Source organism: Parambassis ranga, chromosome 14 (assembly GCF_900634625.1).
Source record: "Parambassis ranga chromosome 14, fParRan2.1, whole genome shotgun sequence".
NCBI lineage: Eukaryota > Metazoa > Chordata > Actinopteri > Ambassidae > Parambassis > Parambassis ranga.
Window position 1 is genome coordinate 12,005,048 of NC_041034.1, and position 15,507 is coordinate 12,020,554.

The 15,507-nt window shown below is 39.0% G+C and overlaps 3 protein-coding genes across 3 annotated transcripts; all 3 read right to left on the reverse strand.

The window, feature by feature from the left end:
* Window positions 1–201: 201 nt before the first annotated feature.
* LOC114446307 (organic solute transporter subunit alpha-like) lies at window positions 202–3,709 on the reverse strand. The gene is made up of 8 exons (XM_028421828.1): window positions 3,500–3,709; window positions 3,097–3,248; window positions 2,874–2,947; window positions 2,407–2,565; window positions 2,186–2,297; window positions 1,969–2,115; window positions 1,727–1,832; window positions 202–1,636 (listed from the first exon to the last, which is right to left on the reverse strand). Exons 1-8 carry the CDS (start codon window positions 3,573–3,575, stop codon window positions 1,476–1,478), a joined length of 987 nt encoding a protein of 328 aa, XP_028277629.1. The 5' UTR covers window positions 3,576–3,709; the 3' UTR covers window positions 202–1,475.
* Window positions 3,710–5,796: 2,087 nt separating this feature from the next.
* Window positions 5,797–11,296, reverse strand: LOC114445885 (palmitoyltransferase ZDHHC20-like). Its single transcript, XM_028421194.1, has 13 exons — window positions 11,172–11,296; window positions 9,840–9,866; window positions 9,611–9,705; window positions 9,367–9,487; window positions 8,731–8,800; window positions 8,468–8,500; window positions 8,177–8,297; window positions 7,046–7,178; window positions 6,835–6,961; window positions 6,489–6,575; window positions 6,195–6,274; window positions 6,060–6,106; window positions 5,797–5,977 (listed from the first exon to the last, which is right to left on the reverse strand). Exons 1-12 carry the CDS (start codon window positions 11,287–11,289, stop codon window positions 6,063–6,065), a joined length of 1,056 nt encoding a protein of 351 aa, XP_028276995.1. The 5' UTR covers window positions 11,290–11,296; the 3' UTR covers window positions 5,797–5,977; window positions 6,060–6,062.
* Window positions 11,297–11,619: 323 nt separating this feature from the next.
* LOC114445942 (choline-phosphate cytidylyltransferase B-like) lies at window positions 11,620–15,457 on the reverse strand. The gene is made up of 8 exons (XM_028421284.1): window positions 15,112–15,457; window positions 14,255–14,354; window positions 13,883–13,999; window positions 13,186–13,337; window positions 13,013–13,091; window positions 12,789–12,931; window positions 12,514–12,702; window positions 11,620–12,408 (listed from the first exon to the last, which is right to left on the reverse strand). Exons 1-8 carry the CDS (start codon window positions 15,190–15,192, stop codon window positions 12,178–12,180), a joined length of 1,092 nt encoding a protein of 363 aa, XP_028277085.1. The 5' UTR covers window positions 15,193–15,457; the 3' UTR covers window positions 11,620–12,177.
* Between the last annotated feature and the right edge of the window lie 50 nt (window positions 15,458–15,507).

The window sequence follows — 15,507 nt, forward strand, 5'->3', positions numbered from 1 at the left end:
TCATTACTGTACTAACTGTTAAAAGTATTTTAGAATATACATTTATAAATAACTAAATAAGTAACTATTTGGGAGCTAATTAGCCGACGGATCCATATGTATTCAGTTTTTTTACTTAACCAATATTTGGACATCTATCAAAAAACAGATGTGAACTGTGCTTTGTGTAAAGTATTAATGTTGTTTTAATTTTAAGGTGATTAGTGTTGTTTGTGTGACCTTTTGAACTTAACAGAGTCAACAGCAGAGAATCGCACTAAGAACCATTACATAATTGTAATGAATGGATTTTCTGCAGAAACCAGCAGAAAAAGCAGTAAACCATGCGGAGCAAACTGTAAGTATACTTATTGTTTGTATCTGTCTGTAACATGGACATGTGTGTGCGGGCTTTTAATTTTATAGGTCGTATGATGGTTCAGATTAATGAATGGGGTTTTGGAATGGAACGTTCGCGGCCCCTTGTGGTTGCTTATGAAACAACACGTGGCACAGCTTTTCTGAAACGTACTTCTAAAGCTGCTGTCTCATTTCCATGTGTTCCCTGGCCCAAATACGTCTGTCTAAGTGGGTCAGCTGCCTTTTTTCAGACCGCATTAAGAAGCAGTAGGAGGTCTTGGTTTGGTTATTGGTCTATTTTTATAGACTGCAGCAGGGATGTGAATAGATGAAAATGTTCATACTGCATTAAAGGCAATAACAAGTTGTGTCAGTGTTTACATTCCCACAAAAACACACATCAGACAATTCCGTGTGTCTGTCTCTTTCTCACACACACAAACACATTAACAAAAATAAATAGGTGTCTTTGTTTACTCCTCTTTGGATAAATGTAAATCTGCAACCTGTCCATCTATGACATCCACAGAAGAGGTGGTTAATAGGCTGATGGTCCATGGTGGAAGGAATGAGTACTGGTGGATGTAGTTTCCAGCACAGATCACTCCTCAAAGAAAACTTAGTTGTAAACTTCAACACAGTGTTCCCCGCAGCAGTAATGTCATCATCATGGTCAGAGTGGTGACCTTTGAGGTCCTTCTTCATCTTGGTGGTCTGAGGTGCCCAATAAGGGGCACGAAGGCCGATGCTGATTTAATTGTCCATTGTCAATTGTCCATTAAATAGTGCTGACACATTTATAAAATTTATAGATATATCTGTTGCTTATATGTCAATCCAGTGCCAATTCAATTTTAGCTGGTCCTCCTAATTTTTTAACTATTTTAAACATTATTAAACAGTAGAGGGTCTCAGTGGGCAGACAGTAATAACTTGGGTGACACAAATTAAATATCAGTGAGTGCAGGGGGTGAAGTTCCAAGAACAAAAGTCACCAAAGTCGTCCTTATATCAAAAAAGATGTTCATTATGAGGTAAAATGTTATATAACTGATGTTCAACTATTTGATGATCTAACTCTGTGTGATGTCATGCATTAGGTGATGAGCAGCATTGACATTCAGCGTCTTCTTCTTTTAGACATCATGCTCCACGACAGTAGCCTGCAGCACAGCCTGTGCATTCTGGTCATTGTCATGCTCCTCGAAGGGAACTGCGTCATATGTGCGACGGTAATAAAACCGAGTGACCAGAGTAATGAGGAACATCTCCATGATCATAATCTGCTGACTGAGCACTGTGGGACAGAGGGGGGGGGGGGGGTATTAAAGACATTTAGACTCTGGGTTACAGCTGCTGCTGCAAGTTTCTCTGAGATGTTTCTTACAGGATCCACGAGCTTGAGAAGAGAAAGGAGGCGAACAGGCGATGGTTCCGTCTAATGCCAGGATGTTAATGATGGATGTCTGCAGCTGACTTAATACAAGTACTAGCTGAGAGTGAGATAATAAATGATCAGTTGTACATGTAAACATGCATCTAATTATTAATGTTTTTTTTCTTAAACTAGGTGAAAAAAAATGTGTAAAAATTGTGAAGCGCCGTGATGTGACAGAGGTGTTCACTCACTTGGTACATGGCATACTTGGGTACGATGCTGAGGCTGCGCAGAAGGCCGTTAGTGTTCATGAAGACGATGGCAACAGGCCAAAGAGAGGTGATGGTGAGAACACCAATGAAAGGGTTAATCCAAATGGCTGTGCCAGTGATCTCCAGCTGAAAGGAAGCCACGTGAGTATTTAAAGTTGATGTCTTTTTTAGTGCAGTCAGATTTGCAGACACTTACATCAGAGAGATCAAAGTTGCCGTTTGTCCACAGTATGATGGAGAGGACAGACAGCACTGTTTTTAGGATTGCATACTGAAGAGCGCCAATCTTCAGTAGGAATAACATTTGTCTGAATGACCACAAAAAACAAAGGCTAACATTATTAAATAATTACAAATATACAGATATGAGACCGTGTGTAGGCAACATGAGAAAGACTGTGTTTGTGTTCTAAATACCGTGACATGGGCACACGGGGTAAACACAGGCAGCAGCAGCAGCAGGGTCCTGTGTTGATCCTAAATGTTGTCCCAGAAAACCGCTTCAGGAAAAGTTTGCTGCCCCCCAGTTCCTCAATTAACAGAACCAAGACCTTGTACACCACCACTGCAAAATAACTGCAGGAAGAGATAATTTACACACATGTTCCATGCTTTGCTCTGTGTGTGTAATGATTCATCCAGTAGTTAAAATGTATAGTGCTGCTTTATGTAATTCTGTATGTAATTCTCTCCATTATATATTATATTTACTTTACACAGATTTTAGAGAAATGGGAAATATATAGGGCACAAAACAGTATGTAGGTCAGATAATGGAGGCACATGCTTAACATCTGTTAATACACACTTGATGTGCTGTTGGTATTTATCCTAGAATATGAATAGAATTGTCAGTATGGACTCATTTGCAGTTAGAAACTCACCAGTTAGACGTCATGTCTGTGATCATGACGGCCCTCGGGATCCACATCCCAAAGCAAGACATGGTGGCGATGACCTGAGCCCAGAGAAATACTACAGTAACACGTGTGATGTCAGCAGCACTAATGTTATTAAAATGGTTTCTGTTTCCATGTTTAATTTCAAAGAATGCCTCCTCAATAATGTGTATATTTCATTTGCTTTTTTATTGTTGTATATGCTCACCGGTGCTGCACCGTTTATCCAAATGATGGTGGTCTTCTTGGGGTAGGGCAGCTTTTTATACATATAGACACACTGCTCCAGGTACATCAGTAGAGACACACAGGACATGAAGCTGAGCACGGCGTACAGGCAAAATCCAAGCAAGTCTAGTTCTGAGCAGAGAGGGAAGGTTTTAGATTACACATGACAGTATATTATAATATGAGACATATTTTGTGACACACACAGGCTCATTGTTCCTGTCAGATCATTATTTTTACTTCCCAGGACATCATGCTGCACTTCAGAAACTTTCCTCTTTGAGACTTTCAGGTGCACAAATGTACAGAGTGAACTCAACCATGCTGATAAGAATCACAGCAGATAATGATAAGCAGATAGGATGTAGTAATGGCTCACTTACGCTTTATCACGTCGATAGCCAGCGGGGGCCCCTGTAAACACGCCGGATCAGTGATGTTTTTGAGGACTTCCTCCATGACAGGTCGATTCTCTTCACAAAATCCACAAATAGTTAAAAAAAATGAAAGAACCAGTCACCTGTTATAGTAAAAGTCTACTGAAACAGTCTGCTTCACCTTCACATGGCAGTGTGTGGATCCAGCAGCCAGTGTACTTTACACTTAGTGAAGGTGGGATGACTGCTGCAGTTTACAAGTGACTGTCACTCATTCATTCACAGACTTAAGGCACGGTAATTAAAGAGAGGGTGAGAGAGTCCTGCTCAGCATGTCAGGAGAGCTGAACTTTGACTTTGGGTGTGTTGATGTCAAGAATTTGAATTCTGTTTCTTTGTATAACAACAACGTTTCTCACAATATATGAGTTTACCACAGTTTTTTATTTGCCTTTTTTAAATGATATCACATTGTACCATCATAACACTGCATTATTGATTATTAATACATGATCAGGTTAATGGATTCAAATAGCATGAATACCACAATTAAATAGTATAAAAAAGTACTAAATGGGTTATAGTACATTTAGAAACATGTGCCAGTATATTAGAATGATATATTTGGATTACTTAATCTGACTTGTTTTGTTTGTGTGGAGCTAATTGTGGACTTTCTGTTATTCAGCTTCTGCTAATAAGTATTTTCAATTTGAATTAATCCGCTCAATATAATCTGACCCACCAAGTTATATAACCTTAGAATATAGTGAGTAATGAAATACTTCAATTAACAGAGAAAGCAGAAGTGTATGAAATGAAATGTGTACAGATTTAAATGATACTCTGGGATTGAAACTCAAAAATTCTAAAAAGCGGTTTATTGGGGTCAAAGCAAAGCTGAGTGTTGAGACGTCAACAATTTTATCTGTCATTCTATTCTACAGATGAATGGCCCTGAGGTCGTTCAACTTCCCCAGGCTAATAATTGTCTAGTCATTTCCTCTGCCAGAAGTCAGCTCAAGAGTCTTGAGAAATGAGAACTTTCTTAAGCAACATGAATTTTTTTAATTAAACAATTCACACCTTTTAGTTTCTTACATTACATTTATTATTACAGATAAAGATCAATCTGTATGAACATTTTCCCCCATAAAAAAGCAGTTTCTCACAGGCCTAACTACATTAGAAGCTCAAGCTGCTGGTGGTGCATTAAAACAAGTTCAGTCAGTGAAGTTAGTTATTAAGCTACTCTAAGAACATTCACATGTTAAAGCTTCTCGTCACCCAGGCAAAGCCCATACTGTGCTGTGCATCATAGCCACCAGAAGGAATGCAACATCATAAAACATGTGCCAACAGTACAGACAGGAGGATGTACAGTACAATGATACTCCTTCATCGCTGGTGTATACTGCTTTATAAAATCCACCTTATCTACCGTGCTCAAGGACACTGCAGAACAAATGCCTCTAACCTCTCTGAAAATTATAGCATTTCATTTTATGGTCTTTGACTTCTAAACCTAGAAATAAATCATAAAGCTGGTAAAAGACTAACATAAAGAAGAATTATTTTAACACTCAAATCAAACAATAATACAAAAACATAGCAAACCAACATTCTGTGGAACAAACATGCCAAACATGCCCATCTACTAAGTATAATTTAAACAACTGAATATAAATAAAAGCTGACAATTATTTTATAAAACAAGTTTTCATTGTTTATAGTGCAATGAAAATGGCAATCTCATATGTAATTTACAGCGATCTGTTGGTTGTAATCATTTGGAATGAGATTAAACCATTTAACCTTTAGATTTGGTCCTCACGTTAGCTTATATCGTCAGTAAATATAAAAAGTTGAAATGCAAGCAAAAATATAACTCTTAAACGTGTAAACAAAAAGACCGTTGAATATTTTAAGTCATGTAAACGTTTAACTAAATGTGAGACCATTAGATAATGGACTGGTCTTTGTAATTGCACTGTGCTTGGAGTGTTGAAATCCTTTTGTATGAATTATCATACACACACACAAACTATGACTAATAGTCATATTCAAGGTTTAGTGATTAAATCCTTAATTAATACTGACAAAAGGGCAATCTCTGGGTAAAATGTGTAAAGCCATTTTTGAGTGTAGATAAACACAGAGGGATGAGGATGTGCAGCACACTTGCTCCCAGAGTATCTGGATGTCTTTGGTCAATAAAGACAAACCTCCTTTGAATCACCTCTGCTTCAGGCTGCTGCAGTCTACGAGGTCACTGTAGAGTCTCTGCTGAGTTGTTTGTGCTACTTTAGAGCACACTGAATGCAGGATAGTCCATTAATGTACATATACAAACATTGAAAACATACGGTTTGAGGCTGCATGGAAACGAAAAATAACATTTGTGTGAGGTGGCTCCTGTGGGGTTTGCTGATGTTCCGGCTTTTAAGGCATCATAGCGGACATCTTTGCTGATATGCCAATAATCTGTAGCAGCAGACAATAAAGCACAAATAAATACAGGAAGTGACAAACCAACAAAATTTGGAAATAAAAAAAAAAAACACACCAACTACGGCTCACTCTCCACCGTCACAGACACTGTCTGACCTTCATCTGAAAGGTGATGACACACAATGTGTCAGGAAATGTAAAAGGCATAGTTTATATGACAAAAGCAACATACCGAGCACAAGCAACATACCGGTCTTCTTGATGCTGTTGTCCTCTGTGTGTTGCACACTGTTACTAATCACATGAGGGGTGGTTTCTCCTTCAGCAGGGCTGTGATTGAAGTCAGCGATTTAGAAAAACCACAAAACAGGCTTCTGATGACTATGTAATTGACATTTGTATAGTTATTGCATACAGACTGAGAAGCACTGTTCAGCTTTCCATTAAGAAGTACGGAGTTGTCTCAAGTGTTTCAATCCATAAGAGCACTAGATGATTGTAACTGCAGATAAATGGTTTCCATTGTGTTTAAAATAATACTTGCCTTTTGCCATTCTGCTGTAGAACACTGTTTGCTTGTTCAGGATCTATGTGAACCAATCTGGTGACAAATGAATGTCCATCTCCCAGACTGAAAGGAAGGAAGGCAGCAAAACATAAATAGAAATAATCATAAATAAATAAACATAAATTGCTGTTTAGGTACTAGAATTGTTCTCATTTTCTACACTGGACAACCTTTAAAAAACAAAACACTGCTGAATATGGAGGTTAGTCCTACAACACACACACTGTGTACACACAGTAGCTCTGAATAATTGTTTGTTATTGGGAACCACTTAGTTGACTTAAGATAACTGCAAAAAAAGAAAGAAAAAATAACCACTGACCTTGAGAAAACTGGAAATATCCAGTACTTTGCTTGTTCTCCAAACACCTCAGCTACATTTTGGCTAAAGCCAAGAGAAAACCCGTTTTTATCTGGACCATTAGGGAAGACAGGAGCTCTGAAAGCCTCTGTAAAGAATTTCAAAACATGTACTGAGTGGGTGCTGATTCTTTAAGGATGTACAATTAAACCACAGATAATTCTGTAATTACCTATAGTGGTCCTGTTCTTCCCCACAAGCCATAAGTGGTAGCTGAGAAGTGACACGATGCTGATGAAGAACAAGGCCGCCACAAAAAACAGAAACAAGATGTGGAATTTGGCGTGCGTGTCAGGCAGCTGTTTCTGCAAAAAAAAAAAAAAACCCTGTTAGAATTGTCAATCCTAATCCTTATCATTTTTCATTTTTATTATGTTGGCTCTATAGCATCTCATTTTTTCACAGAACCAAGTCATGGGAAACATCATCCATTACTGTTACGGTATGTTTCATTACAACAGCATTATACAACTTCAGGACAGGAGCCATAGTCTCAGTATGCTGGCCAGGATCCCCTGGTAACAGATAGGGTCGGGGGATGCTCCATTTTTTGGCATATGGCAATGTGTCCAAAAACACCGGTGGCCTTTCACCTAGGTTAAAGTCTCAACTGACTCTCACTCCTGGTTAAGTTTCATTTTCATTTGAGGCCTTGTTAACGTAATAAAGGCCTTGTTAATGTTAAGTGTTGGAAAAAAAGGGGCCGGTGGTTGGGTGACGTGAAACACAATTTTACAGGGGGGAAAAACACTGTCGCCAATTTTGCTTAACCCCATCCCAAACAACAGAGATCCTCATCATCCTAAACATTGTTATTCAGTTGGAAAAATGCAATGTAATAAATGACTGTTTCTCCGGAATAATTTATCAACCTGATATTCTGTTTTCCTGCTGAGGACAGGCTGCTAATGGATCATTATTTTAACACTCTTTGGCTGACAGTTCTATACTCTGTTTAATTTCCAGGGAAAACCCAGCAAAGGTTTTTTCCGTCAACTATTACATGGACCACAACTACAGTCTGTCAGGTGGGGGGCATGGTGTGCAGGATGTTGGCTCGCCACCGAGAAGTTGGTCAGCCATCATGACAATGGTAAGTAACCGCATGACGCACTTGTGCACCAGAATGACACTTTTCTACAACTAGTTGCTATCTTAGGATGCAGTCAGATGAGGCTGATCACATGTCTGACCACTGCCTGCACTTAATCTTGAATTAAATTTAATAATTAATGAGGAGGTTAAATGTTGTTAAGTCAGCATTTTAATAGTAGTTGAAAAATGAGGATGTTTCTGTACTTACGGTCCAGAATTTGATGAAATACTGAACGACTGTCGCACATATTACTACACAGTAGAGTGAGGCGTAGGCCAAGAAGAGGACAAAGTACTTGTAGTTTGAGAATCCAACACAGTTATTGACCCTTAGAGAAAAGAAGATAGGAACATGAAACTGTCTATTTACACTCTATTTTATAATAAAATTGTAAATATTGTATTTGTTTAAACAAATACTACAATATTTACAATTTTAGTCAACCTAACCTACGTCACAATTAGCATAAATGTATCGATAAATGTAAAAAAAACTTACCAGGGGCAGTGATGGTCCATTTTCAGCACACACCTTGGTGAATAATGAAAACACATCATTATTAACTGATCAATTTACTTATGAAGAGGTCTTTTGACTTGCTGAATAAACCCAGAATTTGTACTGAATGTCATTTATACTTTTTTTGTGTTGTGTAAGCAGATGCAGCAGTTCATGTTGTCTTAAAGCCAGAAAGGACTCATTAGCTACATGAGTGAACATGATCAGTCTCAAACATACAGTGTGTACACAGAAACGCTCACATTTCACAGGTTGAGCAGTGATGGCAGCGGTCAGGTTTGATCACCTGGCAGGCGTCACAGTATCGGATGGCTGTTGAAAGAAAATGAAATTAAGATTATTGCTCACTGTTTTTTGCGCACACAGTTCTGCTGCACTGTCATTGTGTATGTAAGGAAGTTAAAAATTATGTGTATTTGTTTTTTGTTTTGAATCAATGTTTTACTAATTCCGTACATTTGAGCTATATTTTTATATCCTGTCTTTGTGGGTGAAACTAAGATGGTGAGAGGAAGATTGTTAGTTAGCAGAGAAGGCAGGTGCAGCCCATAGAGAATACAAGATGCACCAGGAGTCCAATTAACCTTCCTGTTATGTTCAGTAAACATAAAGACTGATAGGCCTGATACTCTTTAACATAATCATATAGATTATATTGTTTTTACTTTTACCCCAAAAAGAAAAACACAATGTAAGAATGCAGCTGTTTAGGCAAAGCTACATTTTCACATATCGCCAACATGAACATAACAATAAGAAAAGTGTCTCTGTGTCTATTCACAGAACATTCCCCTTGGGCTCTGCTTTCAAACAACGACTGGGAATTAAAAAAAAGGAAGCAAACCATGTCACTGACACCACCACAGTGAAAGCCTCACCTCCCCCTGCTGTGCGTGTATACACTGGTAACGTCTTCGCCACTTTCTTCAGAATTTCTTGTTGTCTCTCAGCTCGCTCCTCTCGCTCATAGAGCTCCTTCTCCGCTCTGGGCAGACCAAACTGACAAGAACAGAAAAACCCCAGAGTAAGAGAAGGCTTAACAAAGATTATAATTTTTCACAAAAACACAGATGTGTTAATGGGAATATTTTTTTCCTGAGGCAAGCAACACAGTTAGCTCACCGCCATTGAAGGGCTGGCTGGTCTGGACCAGATAGTTTTCCAGTACGCCCATATAAACATGAAGAGGAAAATATGAAAGACGACCAAATAGCTGACTGTGAACAGAAAGAAAAGGCTTGATTCGCAGTGACCTCTGACATAATCCTCATTACAAATGTAATGACAGCACAAAACCTGAATTAAAAAGGTACATGGACAAATCAATGAAGGGTTTGTGTGCGCTACTTACTACGTTCTGCATTGTTTGGGATTGTATCTACATAAAGGAAGGAAAAAATATATATGTTAGTGATGAATGCATGACTACACATCCCCCCAACTACCAACACACACACACAACACCACCCGCTATATCGCACCATGTGGCAGCAGCCTGGCACGGCCAGCGGTGGCCCTTCCATAACAGGGAGCTTTGTTTAAGCAGCAGGGATGTCCCTTGTCCTGACAACAGCCGCTCATTTACACATATAACTACAGTACAGTCAGCCTGAACAAACTATATGCCACAGCAAAAAAAAGATCGATAACTGCTGAAAACCATAAATCTTACTGCTTGTTGAACTGTGATCCTGGTGCATACTGATTAAATATTAATGCAAACATAATATTGCATCACACACTTTTTTGTTACTATAATGCTTTTAATTTATATAAACTATTGTATCAGTGAGTACATAACACAGGCAGATTCCATTGCCTTAATGAATAATATGTTTCAGTGAACTGTATAGCACAAAGTATCTTCCACTATCTGATCCTAATGATAGAGGAAAATCTTTTTAACTTTTGTTTTATTAATCATGTAATTAAACAGAAAATGTGATTTTTTTTTCTTTCTTACTAAACATAGTTTCACTCATTATCATTCTTCCCCAGTTAACTCATTACACACTGCTTTAAATAATCAGTAACATATGATGCATCAGAAGATTTCATTAAATTTGAACTCTGGCTGTAGGAATATTTTTGACAGATTCAGAAATGAATAATTTGAAAAATATATCAGTTAAAATATCAGGTAGTGATCAGTTAATAACGTTTATTTTTTTAACGAACGTTTGGGGTGAGGAAAAAGAACTGCATATCACAAACAGACGATTTAAGGATGGTTAACTGTAATGTAAAGACATATTTTAACGCGTAAAAATAACTTGTCCCATTATGATGAGCTCTTAATTGATTTGTCCATTCATTCTAATACACAGTGCACAGTTCACTCTAATCACACCTGTCTGAGTAATAGCTGTTGTTAACTAAGCCATTAAAACTATGTAATGAACTTATTAATTATTGATGACAGTAGTTCCTCAAACATTCTACATGACAAAAGTTGCCGGTTATGCAGATGTTATATACGCTGTTGTCCTGTAAAAAATGAGTTTATTAGGTGGGTTTTAAAAAAAAAAAATAACTGGTTATGTCCTGACGTGTACCCAGTCTGCAGCCTGATTTTAAATCTCACTTCAACTACCTTATCAAAGTTGGCAACCCAAAAACTGTCCACATAAGATCATATCGGCCCCGCGAAAGCAGAAATACTGACAAAAATAAATATACTTACAGACACAAAGCTCCACGACATACGCGTAATAAGACCAGCCGACGACCAGGTTGATAAACAGGACAGGTGCCCAATTCAGAGTCCGTTTACAGCACCTCAGCGCATGAGAGGGCGCCATCTTTAATCCGTGTAGGGCATTAGCTGACGGTGACGTCACCTCCGTGGTTTTAAAGGATCCAGCCAAAGATCTTACAAACGAGAGATACACAGAGGCTGATGTGCACATGCGCAGACATATGGATTGTTCTGAAACACTGACAAATTAAAATACTCATTGTTCTACTGAGCAGTCTGTTTTAAATTGATCAACGTCAGACTTGTTACTGTAAGTAGAGTAAACTAGTACCGTGTTTTAAGGGTTTTAAAGGTTGGTAGCCCTTAGAAGGCAGACATCTTGCATTTTACTATCTTTGGTTGCATGAATGAATATAGAGTCCAAACAACAAACTTTATTGAATACATAGCATTTAATAATTAAAATCAATGGAAGAATAAAGTAATGGATGATTATTTACAACTGGGGCTGTTTCTGTCAACCAGGCATACACATCAGTATTCAAGTAAAGTTGTGAAAAGGAGTCCATTAAATATTTCTGAGAAAAATATCTATGTCATCTCATAAGATGATCAGCAGATAGTTTGCTATATTCTTTATTTGGTCAGCTTCCCCAGATTACCATAAATTCTAACAGTTTTCATGTAGGTTGTTAAATTGAACTCAGGTCTGAATAGAATAGAATCGAATAGAATGGAATATACTTTCTTTATCCCTTTGGGAAGGTCCCTTAGGGAAATTTACCAGCAGCAATACAACACCGACAGTCAGAGCAAGAAATGCACAACTGTACAGCTGTAGCTGGTGCACATGTAGACGAGCAGCAAATAATAACATTTTATGTTACATTTCATTTTTAGTTAGACCCATTACATATATTATAATAATATAATATTAAGCTGAATAAATTAGAAAAAGGTTATTTTTTATGCTCTCAATGACTGAATCATGTCATTGTATATGTCTGCTGTGTGCAGGAGCAGATCTGCGAGAGGAGCGTGTCCCCTTTTTGGGTAAGGAGGGGGAGGATGGAGAGGAAGGCGGGGAGGCAGAGGGGAAAGAGGGGAAGGAGTTAGGAGAAACTGAGCGTCTTCTGGTAGGACTGCTGCTCGGGGAGCCACGGGGTGAAGAGTAGGGTGACAGGGCCTGCAGCATACGGCCACTTTGCTCCTGAATTGCATGCTAACAAGACAGAGAGAAAGATGTACAGTGTTTTTCTGCAGTGGTTCAACAAATATAAGAAACTGCTTGACCGTTATTGTCACATTAATGTAAAAGTAAACTTACCCAGGCTCCATCTGGTCCAAAAAGTTCCAGGAAGTTGCTGATGAATTCTCGAGACTTTTCTTCCCATTTGTGGATGAGGTCCTGGCTCTTCTCTTCCACTCTGTAAACAAAGTGTTTCGACTTCTCCTCCACTGTACGGACCGTCTCTTTCATCTTGTCCACCTGGTTCTGGAGCCGGTACTTATTCTCCTGTGAGCGAAGAAGACAATGACAGTTTGTGCCATTCATATTTATTTCTTTGCTATTCTATCGAAATAAAATTTTTGTTTTTTTACCTTTATGAAGCCAACGTTTAGCTCCCTGGCTGTGTAGCCTCTTTGCAGGTTGCGTCGTACATAGATGTCATAGTCTCGGACAATCCGAGTGATCAGATCAGATGTGGAGATGCCCTCTGTCCTCTGAGTGGCCACAAACATTCCTGAAATAATTGAATACACACTTTCAATCACATACTATTAATCTAAGTAATATAAAAATAATGGATTGCATGAATCTTCACCTGCTTCCTTGATGTGCTTATAGACGTCCTCTGATCCAGCAGAGGTGTAAGGAATATCATCATGGGCCACAAAGTCAATCTGTGTGTGTAAAAAGACAGTGTTCACCACACATTTTTTACCACAGTATGACACTCTAACAAGCTGTGTACCCAGTTACTGTGTGACCTTTGACCTTATGTTTCTTGAGAAACTCTGTAGTGAGGGTCCAGGGAGCATCCCGCACCACCTCATCGACATAGCGACAGTGCCTCAGGGCTTCGTAGCGTTCATCTTCGGTCATCACCGTGTAGCCCTTAAACTTGTGGGTGAGTTCATCACTGCACACTAGAGACACAGAGATGTAGTGAGACTTAAGTAAGTAGTATGCAATAAATCTAAGGACAGATAGGGTTGACACGGATCCATCAAGTCCAGCTGCTGTCACACAATTATGTAAAAACTGTTGCACTATGCTATATGTCAACATCTGGCCCAACCATGAGAACATGGGTCTTTTATAGATATTCTGGTAATTTTGTGTTTGTCATTGCCTGAATCATTGTCCAAAATGTTCATGATTCATTCTGGAGTTGAGCGAATAAACCGAACCACCCCCGCTCTCTGTATGTTTCCTCCACCACCAGCAGCACCACCCCTGATAAAGCTGATAGTAAATGTCGGGTGGTGTCTGCTCAGGCCATGGGAGCTGACCAATCAGTGCAGCCTGGGATTTATTGTCTTGGGATGACGTCTCTATCTAACACTGACTGTAGCACTCTGCCAGCATCTCATGGTAAATTCATAACTTCAAATCTTTTGTTGTGACATTCACAATCAGCTAACTTCTTGTGTGTTTTTGTGGTAGATGGTTCAGATGATCCTTACTTTACCTCCTACTATCAGGTGAGCGTTGGGGAACAGGTTTTTGGCCTGCATGAGAGCCCGAGCATGCCCCGAATGGAAAAGATCAAAGATTCCATCAGCATAGACTCGAACCGGACGATGAGCTGCAAGATAAGCAATGCCTTCAAGTACAAGCAAGACCTAACTTATTTTTACTTTAAGTTCTTTTTAGGGAGTTTGCTGATAAAGAATTCTAAACAGATCATTCTGCTAACTTGTCTCACTCCAATCCACCACTTTTTACAGCCATACTGCAACATCTGGTTTGGTTTTTCCCATCATCTTCCCTTATTCACTGTGGCTACAAGCTGTGGTTTTTATTCAGCAATGTAAAATAAAAACACATTGAGGAGTGTCACCTGGTGTGCCCTTCCGTGCTTGAGCAACGGTCAGCTTTTCATGTGGAACCTCTGAATCACAGCCTGTAGGTTTGGCAAAAGCAGCCGGCTCCCTCAGAGCCTGAACACAAAACCATAATAAAAACCATGTTTTGACAAATGGTTCCCATTCAGCACATGTTCTCCAGACTACTTGAGGTTCTCAGTCTATCTAATATGCATGTGTTAGACTGTGGGAATAAGGTGTCACCTGTGGTCGTGCTGCATTTGAACAACACTGATTCAAAACAAAAGAGTGCAGAAAGCCAACATACAGTGTGGCGGCAGAAATGAAAACACAAAAGTTGCAGTAATAACAGTAATAGTGAAGTTATTCATTAATGGGCTGGGACTCCACTCTGGATTTGATGTTGTAAAATCTTTTCACTTAAGCAAGTCAGTTTTCGTCATCTCAGCTGTCTGAAGTAACATCTAATGGACTTTGTGTTGTGTGCAGATACATTATGCACCTTTATCTGCTGTGTTGTAACATCTACTTTGAACTGAAGCTCTGCTTTAAGTGTCTTCATTTCTTATATTACATAAGAGTGTTTACAGCTCATGGTTTTCTTTAGCATTATTCTCCATCTATGAACACTAATAACTTATACAGTAAGATATGATTTGTCACTTTATGCCTTCACATACAATGTAAAGCCTGCACGTGTTAGGTTGTCCTCTTTCATAGCACACAAGCCTGTAATATTATTTCAGATTCATGTATTATTGTTGTTCCACCCATTAGTTATCTGTTCCAAAATCAAACATGTTTCACATTCACTTCATGTTACTAAAAAAGAAAAAAAAAAGAATCCCTTGTCTGACAGAGCAGGACTTACCCTGTGAGGGCCTCTTCTTTGGTTCTGTGTGGCCTGCTGCTGCTGTGCATTGCCGCCTCTTCCGCGTCTCCTTCTAGCCATTCTGGATGTTACTACTCGCAGAGATGCACCTACTTGTCGCTTCTCTCAGCCGACCTGACTATCACACCGGGATGATTTCTAAGCCTGTGTGTCTTTTTAAGTGTAGACTGCCTGACCCTGATGACGGCAGAAAGTAATGGGCAAAGTTCACTCTGGGGAAGGCAATCAGAACTATAGACTGCATACAGGATCAATAGTCTGTGAAGACTTTTCCTTTTCTCCAGCTGTGTAGTTTATGAAAAAGAAAAAATGTGTGTTTTAACACCTTCCTGACTGACACACAGAACAGAAGCTTTTATAGGATAATATTGTGCA